Source organism: Macaca nemestrina, chromosome 7, assembly GCF_043159975.1.
Source record: "Macaca nemestrina isolate mMacNem1 chromosome 7, mMacNem.hap1, whole genome shotgun sequence".
Lineage (NCBI taxonomy): Eukaryota > Metazoa > Chordata > Mammalia > Primates > Cercopithecidae > Macaca > Macaca nemestrina.
Genome location: NC_092131.1, coordinates 76,951,281 through 76,970,133, shown reverse-complemented (window position 1 = coordinate 76,970,133; position 18,853 = coordinate 76,951,281). Strand labels below are relative to the sequence as shown.

The window sequence follows — 18,853 nt, the reverse complement described above, 5'->3', positions numbered from 1 at the left end:
AGGGTACATGTGCATAACGTGCAGGTTGGTTACATATGTATACTTGTGCCTTGTTGGTGTGCTGCACCCATCAACTCGTCATTTACATCAGGTATAACTCCCAATGCAATCCCTCCCCCCTCCCCCCTCCCCATGATAGGCCCCGGTGTGTGATGTTCCCCTTCCTGAGTCCAAGTGATCTCATTGTTCAGTTCCCACCTATGAGTGAGAACATGCGGTGTTTGGTTTTCTGTTCTTGTGATAGTTTGCTAAGAATGATGGTTTCCAGCTGCATCCATGTCCCTACAAAGGACACGAACTCATCCTTTTTTATGGCTGCATAGTATTCCATGGTGTATATGTGCCATATTTTCTTAATCCAATCTGTCACTGATGGACATTTGGGTTGATTCCAAGTCTTTGCTATTGTGAATAGTGCCGCAATAAACATACGCGTGCATGTGTCTTTATAGCAGCATAATTTATAATCCTTTGGGTATATACCCAGTAATGGGATGGCTGGGTCATATGGTACATCTAGTTCTAGATCCTTGAGGAATCGCCATACTGTTTTCCATAATGGTTGAACTATTTACAATCCCACCAACAGTGTAAAAGTGTTCCTATTTCTCCACATCCTCTCCAGCACCTGTTGTTTCCTGACTTTTTAAAGATCGCCATTCTAACTGGTGTGAGATGGTATCTCATTGTGGTTTTGATTTGCATTTCTCTGATGGCCAGTGATGATGAGCATTTTTTCATGTGTCTGTTGGCTGTATGAATGTCTTCTTTTGAGAAATGTCTGTTCATATCCTTTGCCATGTCTAAAACACCAAAAGCAACAGCAGCAAAAGCCAAAATTGACAAATGGGATCTCATTAAACTAAAGAGCTTCTGCACAGCAAAAGAAACTACCATCAGAGTGAACAGGCAACCTACAGAATGGGAGAAAATTTTTGCAATCTACTCATCTGACAAAGGGCTAATATCCAGAAACTACAAAGAACTCAAACAAATTTACAAGAAAAAAACAAACAACCCCATCAAAAAGTGGGCAAAGGCCTCTACATTTTTTTAGCTGACAGAAACTTTGGTAATCATCACAAAAGTTCCCTGAATTTAATCACCTATGGACCCCTGGAGTACCAGGTTAGAAACCCTCACAGACAATGTTTCTCATTCCAGCACTTCTCTCTGCTGTCCACTGAAAAGAAGCACATACACAGTTGCTGTCTGTTTACAGAAATTCATTTAACTTTTTTCTTTTTTTTGAGACAGAGTCTCACTCTGTCTCCCAGGCTAGAATGCAGTAGTGCAATCTGGGCTCAACACAACATCCACCTCCCAGGTTCAAGCGATTCTCGTGCCTTAGCTTCCCGAGAAGCTGGAATTACAGGAATGTGCCACCATGCCCTGCTAATTTTTGTATTTTTAGTAGGGACGGGATTTTGCCATGTTGGCCAGGCTGGACTTGAACTTCTGAGTTTAAGTCATCACCTGCCTCAGCCTCCCAAAGTGCTGGGATTACAAGCATGAGCCACCGTGTTTGGTTCATTTATTTAACTCTTGAGGATTATACATATTTAATATATCAACGAACATTCCTTCTCCAGAGAAGGGTCAGGGCTGATCAACAAAAGTAATTCACTTCCCTATTACTCTGTCACTGGATAGAAGAAGAAAACAGGTCAATATAGAAAAGGCAGGTACAGGTCAGGCATAGTGGCTCACACCTGTAATCCCAGCACTTTCGGAGGCCAAGGCAGGCGGATCACGAGGTCAGGAGTTTGAGACCAGCCTGGCCTATATGGTGAAACCCTGTCTCTACTAAAAAATACAAAAATTAGCTGGGTGTGGTGACACACGCCTGTAATCTCAGCTACTCAGAAGGCAGAGGCAGAAGAATTGCTTGAACCCGGGAGGTAGAGGTTGCAGTGAGCCGAGATCGCACCACTGCACTCCAGCTTAGACGACAGAGCGTGACTCCATCTCAAAAAAAAAAAAAAAAAAAAAAAAAGGCAGGTACATTTATCATAGAAAGTAAGGAAAGTACTTACTGATACTGTTACTATTTCTGCTACAAAAAAAAAATACAATACTCTTCCACCTGCACACTAACAACCAGTTTCTCAACTCCACAAACACCTTCCAGGGCATTTTAGGCATTAGGTGGAAAACAGGTCCAATATAAGGAATTTCTTCAATTCACTCCTTCACCATCTGGATATTAGCTATTTGTGTGCCAGGCACCATGCTCAGCAATGGGAAAACAAAGATGAGCTCGTAGTCCAGTGAAGAACTCAAAATATAGTAAAGTGGTAGTAGTGTATACATGTGAGAATATGCAGGAGGGGTCTTTGAAGACATTTAAATTTAACCCAGTAGGTAAAGAACCCAACAGATTCTGTAAAAGGCAGTAGTACAGGCAAACCAATTTTTAAGAGTATAACTCAGGACCACGCACTGTGGCTCACACCTGTAATCCCGGCATTCCGGGAGGCCAAGGCGAGCAGATCACCTGAGGTCAGGAGTTCAAGACCAGTCTGGCCATCATGGTGAAATCCAGTCTCTACAAAAAATACAAAAATAAGCCTGGCTTGCTGGCATACACCTGTAGTCTCAGTTACTTGGGGGACTGAGCCACAAGAATCACTTGAACCCAGGAGCAGAGGTTTAAGTGAGCCAAAATCACATCACTGCACTCCAGCCAGGATAACAGAGCAAGACTCCAGCTCAGAAAAAAAAAAAAAAAAGACTATAACTCTGGTTATAGTTAGCTTTGATGAAAGGATGTCTGTTACGAAGCTACTAGCACTATCTGAGCATATTCACTTTTCCATACCAATCCCAGATACTACCACTCTTTTTAATCTCATACTTCAAGAAGAAAATAATCATCAGATGCAAATCCCTTCAATTTTATTTACTTATTCAAGACAGGGTCTCACTCTGTAGCCCAGGCTTAGTGCAGCGGCACAATCCCAGGCTCACTGCAGCCTCCACCTCCGAGGCTCAAGCGATCCTTCCCACCTCAGCCTCCTGAGTAGCTGTGACTACGGGTGCAACCATAACCAACTAATGCAACCATACCCAACTAATTTTTTATTATTTTTAGAGACAGGGTCTCACTATGTTGTTCAGGCTGGTCTCAAAATCCAGGATTCAAGCTATCCTCCCACCTCTGCCTCCCCAAGTGCTGAAATTATAGGCATGAGCCACCACCCCCAGCCCTTCAACTTTTTTTTTTAAGAGACAGAGTCTTACTCTGTCACCCAGGCTGTAGTGCAGTGTTGTGATCTCAGATCACTGCAACCTCCACCTTCTGGGCTCAAATTATTCTCATACCTCAGCCTCCTGAGAAGCTGTGATTACAGGGGTGTGCCACCACACCTGGCTAATTTTTTGTATTTTTAGTAGAGATGGGGTTTCGCCATGTTGGCCAGGCTGGTCTCGAACTCTTGACCTCAAAACTGATCCACCCGCCCTGGCCTCCCAAAGTGCTGGGATTACAGAAAGGCATGAGCCACCACGCCCAGCCCCAGCGCTTCAACTTTTTACCATCAAACCCAAAACATGGGCATCTAACGTCTCCATCTTCTCTGTTATAACGGTAGTATACAACTTCTTTCTTAGTAGACTGGCCTAAAACCAATCTCTCCACCAGTAGATCAGGGTTTTGCTACTCAAGGTGGGATTTTCTGACCAACAGCTTCTGCATAATCTAGGACCATACTAGAAATTTAGAGTATCAAGCTTCATACAAGACCAACTGAATCAGAATATGCAGCTTAACATGATCCCCAGGTGATTCTCATTATGCACATTAAAATGTAAGAAGCACTGCTTCTATACAAAAGCCAATTCTCTCCCAGTTTTTCAGAATCCTTACCCTGGGGATTATTCACTCGCTCTCTTAGCTCTTTGACCTTTAAGAGAAAAAAAACTCACACTCCTTTTCCAATTCAATTCTTCAAAAAAGTTTTCAAATGTCCTCAATTTCATTTCCCACTCACTCCTCAACCCATTTAAATCTGCCCCTTACCACTACTCCACTCAGCTCTCATTAAGATCAATGACCTTGAGAATGTTGCTAAATCTAAAGGACATCTTTTCATCTTAACCCTACTTGACCTCTCACTAGTATTCAAAACAATTGCCCTTTCTCTTCTTGAATCATTTTCTTTCCTGTGTTACACGTGCGCTAATGATGCAAAAGCAATGGTGGATAAAACTGCACATGCTTTAACATGAATCAAGGCACTAGCACTAAGCTGTACTACTAGTTAACTGTATTCTTCACTGCCAAGCACTAGTATTAAGAAAAAAGCCAATTTCACCAAAGAATAAACTACATGATGCAACAAAAGTATTAAATCTACTAAATCTCAACCCTTGAAGATATATCTTTTCAATATTCTACTTAAAGGAAATGGGAATTAATTATAAAGCACTGCATACTGAAGAATCATGGCAAAGTACATAACTTGAGAACTGAACTAGCCACTTTTTTCTTGCAACACCATTTTTACTTGAAGGACTATGAGACAAACTGATTATTCAGACTTAGATATCTGGCAAACATTTTCTCAAAATTTAATCACATATGCCTTTCATTTCAAGGAAAACAACAGTATTTGATGCCAATCATAACACTCAACTTAACAAGCAAAAATGACAATTTTGGAAAACTTGTATTTCATACCATGAGCTTGCCAGCTTCTGAATATTTAAAAACTTGTCTGATGAGAGTGGTAGTCATATTAACAAATACGACTTTTTGGCACTGTGGAATGAGATATGTCCACATTTGGAAAATATATGTAACTCAGTGGACTGATATTTTCCACATGACCAATGCATGATTTTTGCAAAAGTAAATATGGGTAAAATAGTCACTCAAAGTATAAGACAGACCATCAGATTTTAATGTAATGGAGTATAAGTTCACTGACATGATATCAGAATCCACATTACTATAACTAATATAACTGTATAACTAATCCTGGCAGGGTGCAGTGGCTCATGCCTGTAATCCAGCACTTTGGGAGGCCAAGGCAGGTGCATCACTTGAGGTCAGGAGTTCGAGGCCAGCCTGTCCAACATAAAATACTAAAAATAAAAAAATTATCCCGGTGTGGTTGTGTGTGCCTGTAGTCCCAGTTACTCAGGAGGCTAAGGTGGGAGAACTGCTTGAATCTAGGAAGTGGAGGTTGCAGTGAGCCAAAATTGTACCACTACACTCCAGCCTAAGTGCGAAACCCTGTCTCGCAGGAAAAAAAAAAAAAACAAAACAGAATCCACATTGTAACTAATCCTTAAGAAACTATCACTTGTTGAATTTTGATATGTTATTAAAGAAGCATATCCATGATTATGTTAAAAAAATATAATATTCTTCCCTTCCCCAAATACATCTGTGGATGATTTTTTCATATATTTCAATCAAAACAATATAATGCAACAAACTGAATGCAGAAGCAGACATGAGAATCCAGCTATCTTCCATTAAGGCAGACTTTAAGGGGACTTGCAAAAATGTAAATTAATGCCACTATCCTCCCAAAATATTTTCTTTCAAAAAAGTTATTTTTCAAAAAAAAAATTTTAACCCATAAGGGGTTTATTATTATAATAATAATTTTTTTGGGGGATGGAGTCTTGCTCTGTCGCCCAGGTCATAGTGCAGTGGCGCAACCTCGGCTCAGTGCAAGCTCCGCCTCCTGGGTTCTGACCTGAGGTCAGGAGTTCAAAATCAGCCTGGCCAACATGGTGAAACCCCGTCTCTACTAAAAATACAAAAATTAGCCAGACGCGGTGGTGCGCACCTGTAATCCCAGCTACTAGGGAAGCTGATGCTGGAGAATCACTTGAACCCAGGAGGCAGAGGTTGCAGTGAGCCAAGATCGTGCCACTGCACTCTGGCCTGGGTGACAGAGCAAAACTCCATCTCAAAAAAAAAAAAAAAAAAAAAAAAAAACTTCCTAGTTTCATTCTGAATATGGCAAATAGCAGTAAGCATATTAACATAAACAAAAGTTCTTCGGGATCCACAATAATTTTTAAGAGCTTAAGGAAGTCCTGAGACCATAGAGTTTAAGTATCACTGCCCTAGACCTCAATCATATCCCATAGCCACAATTAACCTCTACAGGCACTTGACTCTAACATTTTTCTCTAATCCAGGCTTCACCTCCAATTTCCAGAGTCCTTTATACAACTGCTTCCTTAATATCTCCCGAGTTGTCCCAAAAGTACCGCATACTCAACATATCCAAATCCAAACTCATGACCTCAATACCTCAAAACATGGTCCTCTTCCAGTGTTCTCTCTCAGTGAGAGGCATCATCATCCATTGTAACCTCAGTCATCCATGACACTTCCTTCTCACTCTCTCATATTTAATCATTTGACAAGTCCTGATTATCTTGCCTTCCAAATCTCTCTCAAATCTATTCAACTTTCTACTTTTACCACAAAACCCTCTGTCTCTCTGGATCACAGCCTCCGATCAAGTCTACAAGCATTTGTTTGTTTTGTCCCCACTTCCTATCTCTCCTTACTCATCCTTCCTAGCTCTAGGAAAAACCACTTCCCCTTTCTTGGCCAGGCACGGTGGCTCGTGCCTGTAATCCCAGCACTTTGGAAGGCCAAGGCAGGAGGATCACTTAAGCTCAGGAGTTCTAGATCAGCCTGGGGAACCTAGTAAGACCTTGTCTCCATCTAATTTTTTAAAAAAAGAAAAAATGATCATGCCTGTAATCCCAGCACTTTGGGAGGCCAAAGCAGGCAGATCACTTGAGGTCAGGAGTTCAAGACCAGCCTAGCCAACATGGTGAAACCCCGTCTCTACTAAAAATACAAAAAGTAGCCGGGCATGGTGGCATGTGCCTATAATTCCAGTTACTGGGGAGGCTGAGGTAGGATAATCACTTGAACCTGGGGGGGTGGAGGTTGCAGTGAGTTCAGATCGTGCCTTACACTCCAACCTGGGTGAGACAGCAAGACTCCTATCTCGAAAAAAAAAAAGAAAGAAAAACCACTTCCCCAAAGACCACTCTGCCCATCCCCACCTCTCCAGGTCTTGTCCCTGCTTCATGCTGTCATAGTACCCTGAGCTTTTCCTTCATGACACTTAACACAGTTTGTAACCACAATTTTTTCCCACAATTATGTCTTCCCTATTAGACTATTAGGCACCATAAGGGCAGAGCCTGTATTTGCTTTGGTCATCATACCTTTCCAAGACCTGACATAAAGTAGACAATTTAAAGGTTAAAAAACTTGTTTCTGTACAGGTATTTTTTTACCTTTTAGTGTAAACATACCAAAAAAGATTTTTTTACCACTGTGTTCAACAGGTTTGGAATCCAGACTCAAAATGTTCCTTGGATATCTCTTGAAGGATACACTAGAAAATGATTAACGGTGGTTTCCGCTGGGAAGAGGAACCAAGTAACCAGGAGACAGGAAAGGGAAGACAACAGACTTTTTACTGTATATGCTTTTGTGCCCTCAAAATTAAGTGACATCATTATTTTTTAAATAGAGCCTTCTGGTACCTAAAAGCATCTTCTGAGATGTTCAATTTCCAGAGGACATAACTTTCAAATTATATTAAGATTTAGTAGCAAGATCTATAAATGTCCATGATACACATTTATAACATTAATACATACAATGATCACCTATTTTGATGTGAATACAAAAGTACTCATTAGCTAACAACTCATATTACTTTTTTTTTTTTGGAGGCAGGGTCTCACTCTGTCGCTGAGGCTGGAGTGCAATGGTACAATCTTGGTTCACTGTAACCTCCATCTCCCAGGTTCAAGAGATTCTCCTGCCTCAGCCTCACAAGTAGCTGGGATTACAGGCACATGCCACAATGCCCAGTTAATTTTTGTATTTTTAGTAGAGATGGGTGTCGCCATGTTGGCCAGGCTGGTCTCGAACTCCTGACCTCAAGTGATCTGCCTACCTCAGCCTCCCAAAGTGCTGGGATTACAGGTGTGAGCCACCACACCTAGCCATATTACATTTTAGAGCTCAATCATACAACAAGTAAAAGCAAAAACCAATCTTGAACATGTTTTACTTTCTGGAGCATTACTTTGATAAGTTCAGGCATTAATAAGAAGCACTGACACCTCATAGAAAAAGTTATATTCCTTTAACTTCAAAAAGACACTGTCAAAATGGGTACAAACAGTGGAGGGCCGGCTGGGCACAGTGGCTCACGCCTGTAATTCCAGTACTTTGGGAGGCTGAGGCAGGCGGATCACGAGGTCAGGAGATTCAGACCATCCTGGCCAACATGGTGAAACCTCGTCTCTACTAAAAATACAAAAATTAGCCGGGGCATGGTGGCGCATGCTTGTAGTCTCAGCTACTCAGGAGGCTGAAGTAGGAGAGTCACTTGAACGCGGGAGGCGGAGGTTGAGTGAGCCGAGATCGCGCCACTGCACTCCAGCCTGAGTGACAGAGCGAGACTCTGTCTCAAAAAAAAAAAAAAAGTGGAGAGCCATGTACAATACTAAGTTAAAGAAAAAAGAAATCCTTGACTATTATCCCATTTATTTTCAGAAAAATCCTGCAAGGATGAGGAAACAGACTCCAAAGGCTATCATACAACTATTCACTGGAAAAGGCAGGTATCTGAACCCAAGTCTATCCCATTGCAGAGGCCATTGTTTCTACCACACCACCTGCCTTTCTTGACTAAACAGACGTGTAACTATCAAGACAAGCTAACTAGGTAACATATTATCATGACATACAGGCATGTTTTGCTTTATTAGACAGAACTAAATCCTATTTGCTACTACTTTATGAAATCAAGGTAGTATGAAAGATTTTTACCAATATTCAAAATGTGCACATCATCTTGCTTTTTTTGCCTGCCTTGAGTTGTTTAAAAGAATTTTAAAAGACCTTCCCAAAACAATCACTTTATTCATGGAATAAAGTGCTAAAATAAAATTAAAAATTAGATATTTATTAATGATGGTATCAGTGGGTAGCCTACTTTACTCAAAACACTTAACATACATTCTCTCCTTTAATCCTCCCAAGCCCACTGGAAAAAAGACTACTGGCTGGGCACGGTGACTCACAACTGTAATCCCAGCACTTTGGGAGGCTGAGGCAGGAGGCTGAGGCAGGCGGATCACGAGGTCAAGAGATGGAGACTATCCTGGCCAACATGGTGAAATCCCATCTCTACTAAAAATACAAAAATTAGCCAGGTGTGGTGGTGCGCATCTGTAGTCCCAGCCACTCGGGAGGCTGAAGCAGGAGAATCACTTGAACCTGGGAGGCGGAGGTTGCAGTGAGCCAAGATTGCACCACTGCACTCCAGCCTGGGCGACAGAGCAAGACTCCGTATGAGACTCCATTTTACAGGGGAAGAAAGTAAGACTCTCAGGGGCTAATGAACACAGCAGACTAAGAATCTGAACCCAAGTCTCTGAGGCCACAGCCCATTCTTTCCATCTCCCTATGCCTGCCTCACTAGTTTCAAGAAGGAACCAGGACAAAAGAATATCTGGCTATATAATGAAGAAAGCAAACTAATGTTTAAAAACAAAACAATCACAATATTAAATCAAATGTCTAGTGTTTGGAGGTTACTGGTATGGTACACCAAACATGGCTAACCCCTTCAACTTGAAATACTCTTGTACCTTCACATAGTAAATCACATCTGACTTAACTTCAGGTTCGTTTCCTTAAAATTACATTATAAAGCCAGGTATGGTGTCACAGCCTGTAGTCCCAGCTAGTGAAGAGGACGAGGCAGGAGAATCACTTGAACCCAGGAGTTCGAGGCCAGCCTGGGCAACATAGTGAGGCCCCAGTTTCTTAAAAAAAAAAAAAAAAAAAAAAAAAAATTACATCATACTATATGTGAATAAAGCCTAGAAGGGAAAATGGAAAAAATAACAGTTGTTATGTTAGGACGGAAGGATTTTACAGAGATAAATTTTACATTTTAAAAATTTCCTTTAAACTGTTTTAACATGGCAACACTTTTTTAAATGTCATAACAAATACCTCTACTACATATTAGTACTAAACAGAAGCTACGAAATGACAACTAACTTGATTGACAAGTATAAGTTTTAAAATACCAAAAGTAACTTCCAGGTTACCCCTAATGAAATCTATGAACACAATTTTTAATCTTGAGAGTCAGGATGAGGAAAACAATTTTAAAAAAATAAATTTTTAAAAAATCTACTTTACTATAAATCCTGCTAAAACAAGTGTCAACTAACGGCTAAGTTATTCTTACATACTCAAAACTCTGCCAATGACAAAAACCGGTGGAAATAAATGGACCACTAACTAACTGTAATTTGGAAATTTTATTAATAAGGATTTTTATCTTAGTACTGTTTTAACAAGAGTTACAACTGAAAGTTACTCAATAATCAAAAATGAAGGTACTTTAAAAATTTTGCCAATTGAGTAATATAGACTTTATTCCCACCTGAAACACATTAAGATAATTATATCAAATTTTAGGTCAACATCTCAAACATTTTCTACTAATTACCTTAAAATGGCATTAAAATGAATAAAGAAACATCAGAGTTTTCAATTACTTATGATTGGAGTTCAAAACTGTAAATACAAATATAAAATAAACAGTAAAAATTAAACACATGTTCAACACTCAGAAGAATGGTTATTCTGACTGGACAAGTTATGACTTATATAAGAGGAAAAAAATGGCTTTAAGGCCTATCTAGTATGAATTATCTTTTATATTTTCGCATAAATACTAAGTTATAACCTCTCAATAAAATTGTTTAAACTCCCCAAACTTCAAAATATTTCTACTACTCCAAATTTTCTACTCTTCCGATATATGCTTAAGATCCAATTTATATCGTCCCAAACTGAAATTTACAAACAAATGATCTGCTTTAACAAAAGTATTGTCATATGATAACATCAATGAAGAAATGGGCAGTTCAAAACATATGTTTATTATCATCTCTTATTCCATAAGTCAATTTCATGGTACAGAAATACATACCTTTAAGAATATAAATATTTGTATTTTCCCCAGTTCATGACATATTTTGAAAATGAATCAACCAAGCTATGGGTTAAAATTAGTATTCCTACTAATCCCCATTCATTCAACAAATATGTATTTGTGTCATCGTAATTATCAGTCCTAGAGTTACTTCACCTACCAATTTTTATTTCTTGGAAAAGTGTAAATACAAAACTCTTCAGGAATTTTTTTAAAGATACGTGTTAAAATTCACTAGAGAAATTTCTACACAAACTGAAGTCAGCGAATGGTTGAAAACAGATGTCACTACAGTAACCCAAAGGAAGATGATGAAGGAATGTACTTACGTTTCAAAACAACGATCCACGTTGTCAGACATCAAAAGCAGCATGCATAGCTGTTCAAGGGCTATTAGTTGCATGTCCCTTTCATCTCCCTGTCCCATCTGTAGCCATTCCAGCAATGTATCTGGGTCCACATCTGCCATGGTTTTTTAAAAGCCTCTTTGCTTAAATTTGAAAAGTAAAGGGGAAAAAGTCCTTTAAATGTCCAGGACTGATCAGCTTGGGCTTAAATTTTTCCTTTACATCTGCTAGAACCAAATTTTCATAGTGTCCTCCTAGCAATTAAAAAAGACTGCTAAGTACGTTTGGACATAAGAGTGCTTAATGCAGTTTTTCAACTTTCCTCATCCGCCAGGTTTAACGTACAGATATCACACCAAATGAAAACCGGTTTCGCAGAGTATATAAGCTGATTAGGTTGCTGCTTAACTAGAAACCAGAGCTGTCTGTGTCAGAGACAGTCAAGCTTCAGATCCCACTACTGCTATCACTAACGTCTATGCCAAAAAGCAAAGAACACCTAACTAAAGGTTCTGTTTTTTCCGGCAAACTTCATCCCCCTCCTTCTCCACCCAAAACTGATCTTCAGATAAGGGTTAGATTCAGTATTTTGAGGAAACTCTAAACACCTTGATCCAATCCCCCTTCAAATTGTTTCTCCTTCAAAATTACCACCAACTTCACAAATTCTGCTGACTTCTCAATTTACTTCTATTTTAAAGATGTCCAAATACAAACGACAATTATATATAAGATTTATCTATGAATAAATAGTTGGTTAGGAATTTTGGCAGTCGTGACAACTATTCTTAAAAGTTAAAAAAAAAAAAAAAAGAAAGACTAAAAGTAAATGCAATGGACTAGCAGGTTACGGATCCGAATATAGGCCAACCTAGAGCCCTCTTTCCCATCTTCACAAGATAGGGCAGTTGGTTAAAAAAACAAAAAACCGAGAAGCAGCCCTAACAGGCAAGTCATTACAAAAACGCCCCGTAAGCGCCCTGACTGGAGGACAGCTCTGGGTCCTACGTAACGCAGCCGCAGGTGTGGGAAACCGGCGGCGGGGCGCGGTAGGCACCCAACGGTGGCGACCAGCGGGGTTGACCCCACACCCGGGGCCCGGCTGAGCCGGGAGCTGAGAGGCGCTGGTCCCCGCGCTCCGGTTTCCCAGCACCAAACCCCACTAAGTTAACTACCTGTGTCTAGGAGGAGGGGAAGTTCTGGGGAAGCAGCAGCAAGCCTTCGTGCCCGAGAGGAGGCCGCCGGGCCAGGCAGGGCGCCGGGTCTCCCGGGAGCTGCGCCCGGAACTCGAAGGCCTGGCAGCGAACCCTTCTCAAGGGCAAAAGGAGCCGGCCTGGGGCTCTGGCGCGGGCAAGCCGGGCCCCGCCGCCGGCAGGGCCCCGGGAGGGGAACAAAGGGGCCAGCGGGGAAGTCGGCAGCAGCCTGGCCGACCTCACTTGGCGCCGGGGTCTCGCTTTCCGCCAGTCGCCGGGCGTCCGGGATCCTGGCCCCCACGCAGGGCCCTTCCGACGGTCCGAGGCGCTCCCGCCTCCCCTTCCCGCAGGCTCTTACTCGGGCTTGTCGTTCCAAACCGCTCGGATCCAGCTCCCAGCAGGCCGCGGGCAGAGCCAGGCCCGGCCGCGGCCCTAGAGTTCCCAAGAAGCCGCAGGCCGCGCAGGTCGAACCGGGCAGGCGGCACAGGAAAAGCCGCGCCTCGTCCCTCCCCTTCCTCCGCGGGGACCTGGTGACAGGGAAGCGAGAGGTTCTCCCGTGCGGCAGCAGCCAGCGCACGTCCCGTTCCCACCACGCGGCTCCTCAGGCCCTGCAGCTCAGAGGCCCGCGCGGTGCTGCGGGCGGCGGCGGCGGCGGCGAGGGGGGGAGGCCCCGTCCATCGCGAACCGGGAGGGGGAGGGGAGGAGGGTCGAGCGAGAGCCAGGCGGGGAAGCTGCCGAGGGCAGCCGAGCCCTGCGGAGGCGGAGCAAATCCGCTCCCCCGGCGGCGACCCCGCCGGCGGCCACCTGGGGCGCTGCGGAGACGGCCGACCGCCGCACAGGGGCGCCAACTGGGGACGCCGCGTCGCCGCCGCGTCGCCGCCCCTGCCCCGGCGCTCTTGTCCCCGCCGCCTCGGGCTGAGTCGTACGTTTATGCCGCGACTTTTCTATGGTGCGCCCTGGCGCCCTTCTCGCTTCCCTGTCAGTCCGAGCGCGCTCGTGCACGCACGTCCAGCTTGCTTGGCGCGGTGGCTAACACTTTGCGCACTACTGCGGAGGGCGTCGCACCGCACAGCGCAGCAAAGCTGCGGCCCAACCTGTCCCAGCTGAGCCTTCTGCCCAGGCCACCCGCACTCCGCCAAGATCTTCCCTCCTCGCGCACGGAAGTGCGTCGCGTAAGGAAGGCGCCTCCCCCAGCTCCTGGGAGGCCGACCGCCCGGCGATTCACCCCAAAGAAAACCCTTCAGAGCAACCCTGGGAAAGAGATGCTGCCGAGGATTATCAACGTTGTACAGATGAGACACTGAGGCTTCAGGAAAGCGCACATGCAGGCCTAGCGCCGTGCCCGGTCGGCAGCAGCACTGAGAGTGCACTTTTGACTACGTTTCTTGTGGCTTGTGGTCACAAGTATGTCTGTGGTTATTCTTTTCAAACTTTATTTCACACACGCATTAAGAATAAAAGATGAATGGTTATAGGACGTACTTGGAGCCCGGAGACGTCCTACTGTCCTCTCACTTTTATCCTTTAAACAAAAAGAAAAATCAATACATGGTAGTATTTGAGACATGGTCCCTCAAGCAACCAGAGGAGCTGCTAGGTATGAGTCAAGAACAGCATTTAGGGCTGCTGCGGTGCCTGTAATACCAGCACTTTATGATTTTACCCTCTTGAGACCCGGAGTTCGAGACCAGCCTGAGCAACAGAGAACTCTGATCTCTGAAAAAAAATTTAAATTAAAAAAATAATTACCCAGACGTGGTGACGCACACCTGTGGTCCCAGCTACTGGAGAGGTTGAGATGGGATGATCCCTCGAGCCCAGGAAATTGAGGCTGCAGTGAGCTTTGATAATGCCACCTCACTCCAGCCTAGGCGACTAAGCAAATTTGTCATTTCCAAAATACTGGGTTTTTTTTTTTTTTTTTTTTTTACTGGTTCCTCAGAAAAAGAATCAGTATTTTGGAAATGACAAATGTGTACTTCAGATAGCTATCTGCGCATGTCCCATTGTCGCAGGTAATGGTCCCTTAAGGTATCTTGTTAATGAAACAAGAGAAAAAGAGGATTCAACTATTTTGTCACAACTCCAACCCATGAGGATAATTATTTAGATGTCATGAGTGTGAGTTGGAGCTCCCAGGAAACTTCAAGAAGGAAGTGGCATTCCCTCTGGACCTTGAAGAATGGGTACAATGTGGACACTAAAAGGAGAGGAAGAACGTAAGCAAAGCCTGATATATTCCTAGACATAGGAAAGGTCACCTGTGCCCCCAGCAAAGAACCAATGGTAAGCAACAGAGAGAAATTTGGAGCTCAAGTGGGGAAGGCCTTGAATGAGGAATGCAGAAATTAGGCTGAGCTAAGTAGCAAGTTCTGGACTACAACGCTGGAAAAATTAGTCTTAAGAAGACTAATTATGGGAAGTGTCCAGAACGATTAAAAGGATCTATCTAGACAAGATTAGCTGGAGGTTGCTGAAATGCTCCAATAATGGAGGGGAAAAAAAAGTCTAATTATTGGCAATATGAATGGGGAAGAAATCTAAAAATAATTTTTGAAAGAAGATATAGCAGAATTTAAATGATTAACTTAAAAATTTCTGTCCGGGCTCCATGGCTTACACCCGTAATCCCAGCACTTTGGGAGGCAGAGGCAGGGGGATTACTTGAGCCCAGAAATAGGAGACCAGCCTAGGCAGCAGAGGGAGACCCTGTCTCTAAACATAATTTTTTTTTAGCTGGGTGTGGTGGTGCACACCTGTAGTCCCAGCTACTGAGGAGTCAAAGGCAGGAGGATCACCTCAGCCCTCGAGGTCGAAGCTGCAGTGAGCCATTATCATGCCACTACACTACAGCCTGGGCAATACAGCAAGATCCTGCCAAAACAAAAAACAACAACAAAAAAAAACCTTACCTGAAAAGAGGACTTGGAAGCTAGGAAAATGGTGATGCAATTAACAAAAAATAGAAAAGTTAGTAAAAGGGATTATACCTTTACCAAGGTTTTTTTTTTTTTTTTTTTTTTTTTTTTTTTTGAGATGGAGTCTCATTCTGTTGCCCAGGCTGGAGTGCAGGGGCACGATCTCGGCTCACTGCAAGCTCCGCCTCCCGGGTTCAAGTCATTCTCCTGCCTCAGCCTCCAGGACTACAGGTACAGGCACCCACCACCACACCTGGCTAATTTTTTGTATTTTTTAGTAGAGACGGGGTTTCACTGTGTTAGCCTGGATGGTCTCGATCTCCTGACCTTGTGATCCTCTCGCCTCGGCCTCCCAAAGTGCTGGGATTACAGGCGTGAGCCACTGCACCCGGCTACCTTTACCAAGTTTTTAAGATATATATTTTTTTTTATCCTGCACTATCTCTACATGTACCACCCACTTCCTGCCTGCAAGGTTAATGACTAGTGTGCTTTAAAGAAACCTTATCAAAAGAATGCTGTGACGCTTATTGCACTTTTTAAAGATTTTATTATCGTATTTATTTTGGTTTTTATTTAGAGGCTGGGTCTTGCTCTGTGGCTCAGGCTGGAGTGCAGCAGTGTGATCCTAGCTGACTGCAGCTTCCAACTCCTGGGCTTAAGGCAATTCTCCTGCTCAGCCTCCGGAGTAGCTGGGACTACAGGCCCACGCCACTACACCCAGCTATTTTTATTTTTTTGTAGAGACAGGATCTAACTATGTTTCCCAGTCTGGTCTCCAACTCTTGGGCTCAAGCAGTGCTCCAGCCTTGGCCACCCAAAGTGCTGGGATTATAGGCATGAGCCACATGCCCGGCCCATGTTGTTATTTTAAACTCAAACAGAAAAGAAGAATTCAAGCATGAGATCCCAGAACAAGAGCATTAAAGGGAAGAAATGAAGTCGTGAAGACAACCAAATATCCAGGTAAAGGCAACTGACCAGACTTGAATACTTATCCCAAGAAACCAGAAACTGTTTACATGCTGATATTTCCCATTGCTTACAAAATCCAAGAATCATAGACCATTGAGAACTGCTCTGTGCCACGCACAGTGTAAGGCTCAGTAAGTCACAGACCCCTTTCTCAAAAAAGGTAGATGTAAACACACTCCTCCGTGTCTCCTCTATCATGGCGCTTATTAGGTGATATTGTCAGGTACATGCTGGCAACATTAAGGAGGTAGGAGATGGCATCTTGGAAAGCTTTGGGAATGAAATGTGAATTAAATCTCAGATGTTGAGTCAGAGCCGGCCAGATAATTAGGAAAAGCATCTGGACAGGCACAGAGGTACGAAGAGTGTCCCTCTTGGCAGAATGAAGCAACAGGCTGCCTTTTGGCGAGACTCCACTTTGACGAAGGAACTTCGATGTGTACACAGTCGCTGGGATCAAGTCACACGACTATTAATTAAAAGGAAGATATTCGTCATACAAATCTAAACTCATTTCATCAACTGGTATGTACTATGAATTAATTTTCTAAAGTTAATCTTATAGTTATGAATAGCACAACGATATAGCATTATGTTTTTTGTGTATCAAAGGCATAATTGGTAGATGTAAACCTATAAAATATGCTACAGAAAATGTCTGTTTGGACATGTCTTCAAGTTTGAACTACAAATGTAAGTGTCCCTGGCTTTCCTCAACTTCTGTGAAGTTCTGGGTATGAAAGAATGTGGGCCGGGCGCGGTGGCTCAAGCCTGTAATCCCAGCACTTTGGGAGGCCGAGACGGGCGGATCATGAGGTCAGAAGATCGAGACCATCCTGGCTAACACAGTGAAACCCTGTCTCTACTAAAAATACAAAAACTTAGCCGGGCGAGGTGGCAGGCGCCTGTAGTCCCAGCTACTCGGGAGGCTGAGGCAGGAGAATGGCGTGAACCCGGGAGGCGGAGCTTGCAGTGAGCTGAGATCTGGCCACTGCACTCCAGCCTGGGTGACAGAGCGAGACTCCGTCTCAAAAAAAAAAAAAAGAAAGAAAGAAAGAAAGAATGTGGTCTGCAATTGGGAAGAGTGGGAAACTAAGTTTGGTTGGTACCTAGAGTGGTGTTAGTGGCTGGAAGAGATCATTGAGGTTAATTGAAGACAATTTCTTAAGGGTCTTGAGCACCATAATGAGTTTGAACTTTGCTCTTTGGGCAAGGGGAGCTTTTGGATATTTAAAACAAGAAAGTACGGAGATGCCGTGTAGGTTTTAGGATCATTAACCACTTTTTTTTTTTTTTTTTTTTTTGAGACGGAGTCTTGCTCTGTGGCCCAGGCTGGAGGGCAGTGGCCGGATCTCAGCTCACTGCAATCTCCGCCTCCCAGGTTCCCGCCATTCTCCTGCCTCAGCCTCCCGAGTAGCTGGAACTACAGGTGCCCGCCATCTCGCCCGGCTAATTTTTGTATTTTTTAGTAGAGACGAGGTTTCACCGGGTTAGCCAGGATAGTCTCAATCTCCTGACCTTGTGATCCGCCCGTCTCGGCCTCCCAAAGTGCTGGGATTACAGGCTTGAGCCACCGTGCCTGGTCCATTAACCACTTTAAAGTTAAAATCTGTTTCCATTAAGCTTTACAGTTAGCAAGATATGTTATTTTTTTGTTTTTGTTTTTTGTTTTTAAGACAGAGACTCGCTCTGTCATCCAGGCTGGGGTGCAGTGGCACAATCTCAGCACACTGTGACCTCTGCCTCCCAGGTTCAAGCGATTCTCCTACCTCAGCCTCCTGAGTAGCTGGGATTAAAGGCCTGCGCCACCATGCCTGGCTAATTTTTGAATTTTTAGTAGGCACAGGGTTTCACCATGTTGCCCAAGTCAATCTCCAACTCCTGGACTCAAGGGATCTATACACCTCAGCCTCCCAAAGTGCTGAGATTACAGGGATGAGCCACAGTGCCTGGCTACAGTTAGAAAGATACTTTAATATATGTTATTATTTAGTCCTTATACATTAGTTTATTATATATACAATGATTAACACTTAAAATAGGTATTTTCTGTGTTTTTATTTATTTATTTATTCATTTATTTATTTGAGACAGAGTCTTACTCTGTCACCCAGCTGGAGTGCAGTGGCATGATCTCAGCTCACTGCAACTTCCACCTCCTGGGTTCAAGCAATTCTTGTGCCTCACGAATAGCTCGGAGTACAGGTGTGCACCATCACACCCGGCTAATTTTTGTGTTTTTAGGAGAGACGGTGCTTCTCCATGTTGGCCAGACTGGTCTGGAACTCCTGGCCTCAAGTGATCTGCCCCCTTCAGCCTCCCAAAGTGCAGGGATTACAGGCATGAACCACTGCACCTAGCCAGGAAACTGGTTTTGAGATGTTAAATAACTT

At 43.4% G+C, this 18,853-nt stretch overlaps 1 protein-coding gene across 6 annotated transcripts in view; it reads right to left on the bottom strand.

Moving 5' to 3' along the window:
- The window catches only part of LOC105477935 (HECT domain E3 ubiquitin protein ligase 1), a 111,682-nt gene extending 98,354 nt beyond the window's left edge, over nt 1–13,328 (bottom strand). For 4 of the 6 annotated variants that reach the window (XM_011734804.2, XM_011734808.2, XM_011734806.2 and 1 more), the window contains exons 1-2: nt 12,926–13,062; nt 11,357–11,517 (exon numbers count right to left, since the gene is read on the bottom strand). In XM_011734804.2, the coding sequence (XP_011733106.1) occupies nt 11,357–11,496 (140 nt within the window). In that variant the 5' untranslated portion in view covers nt 11,497–11,517; nt 12,926–13,062. Of the gene's footprint in view, nt 1–11,356; nt 11,518–12,549 lie in introns of all 6 variants that reach the window. The other 2 variants (XM_011734805.3, XM_011734807.2) reach the window with 2 other exon arrangements.
- Nucleotides 13,329–18,853: the final 5,525 nt, after the last annotated feature.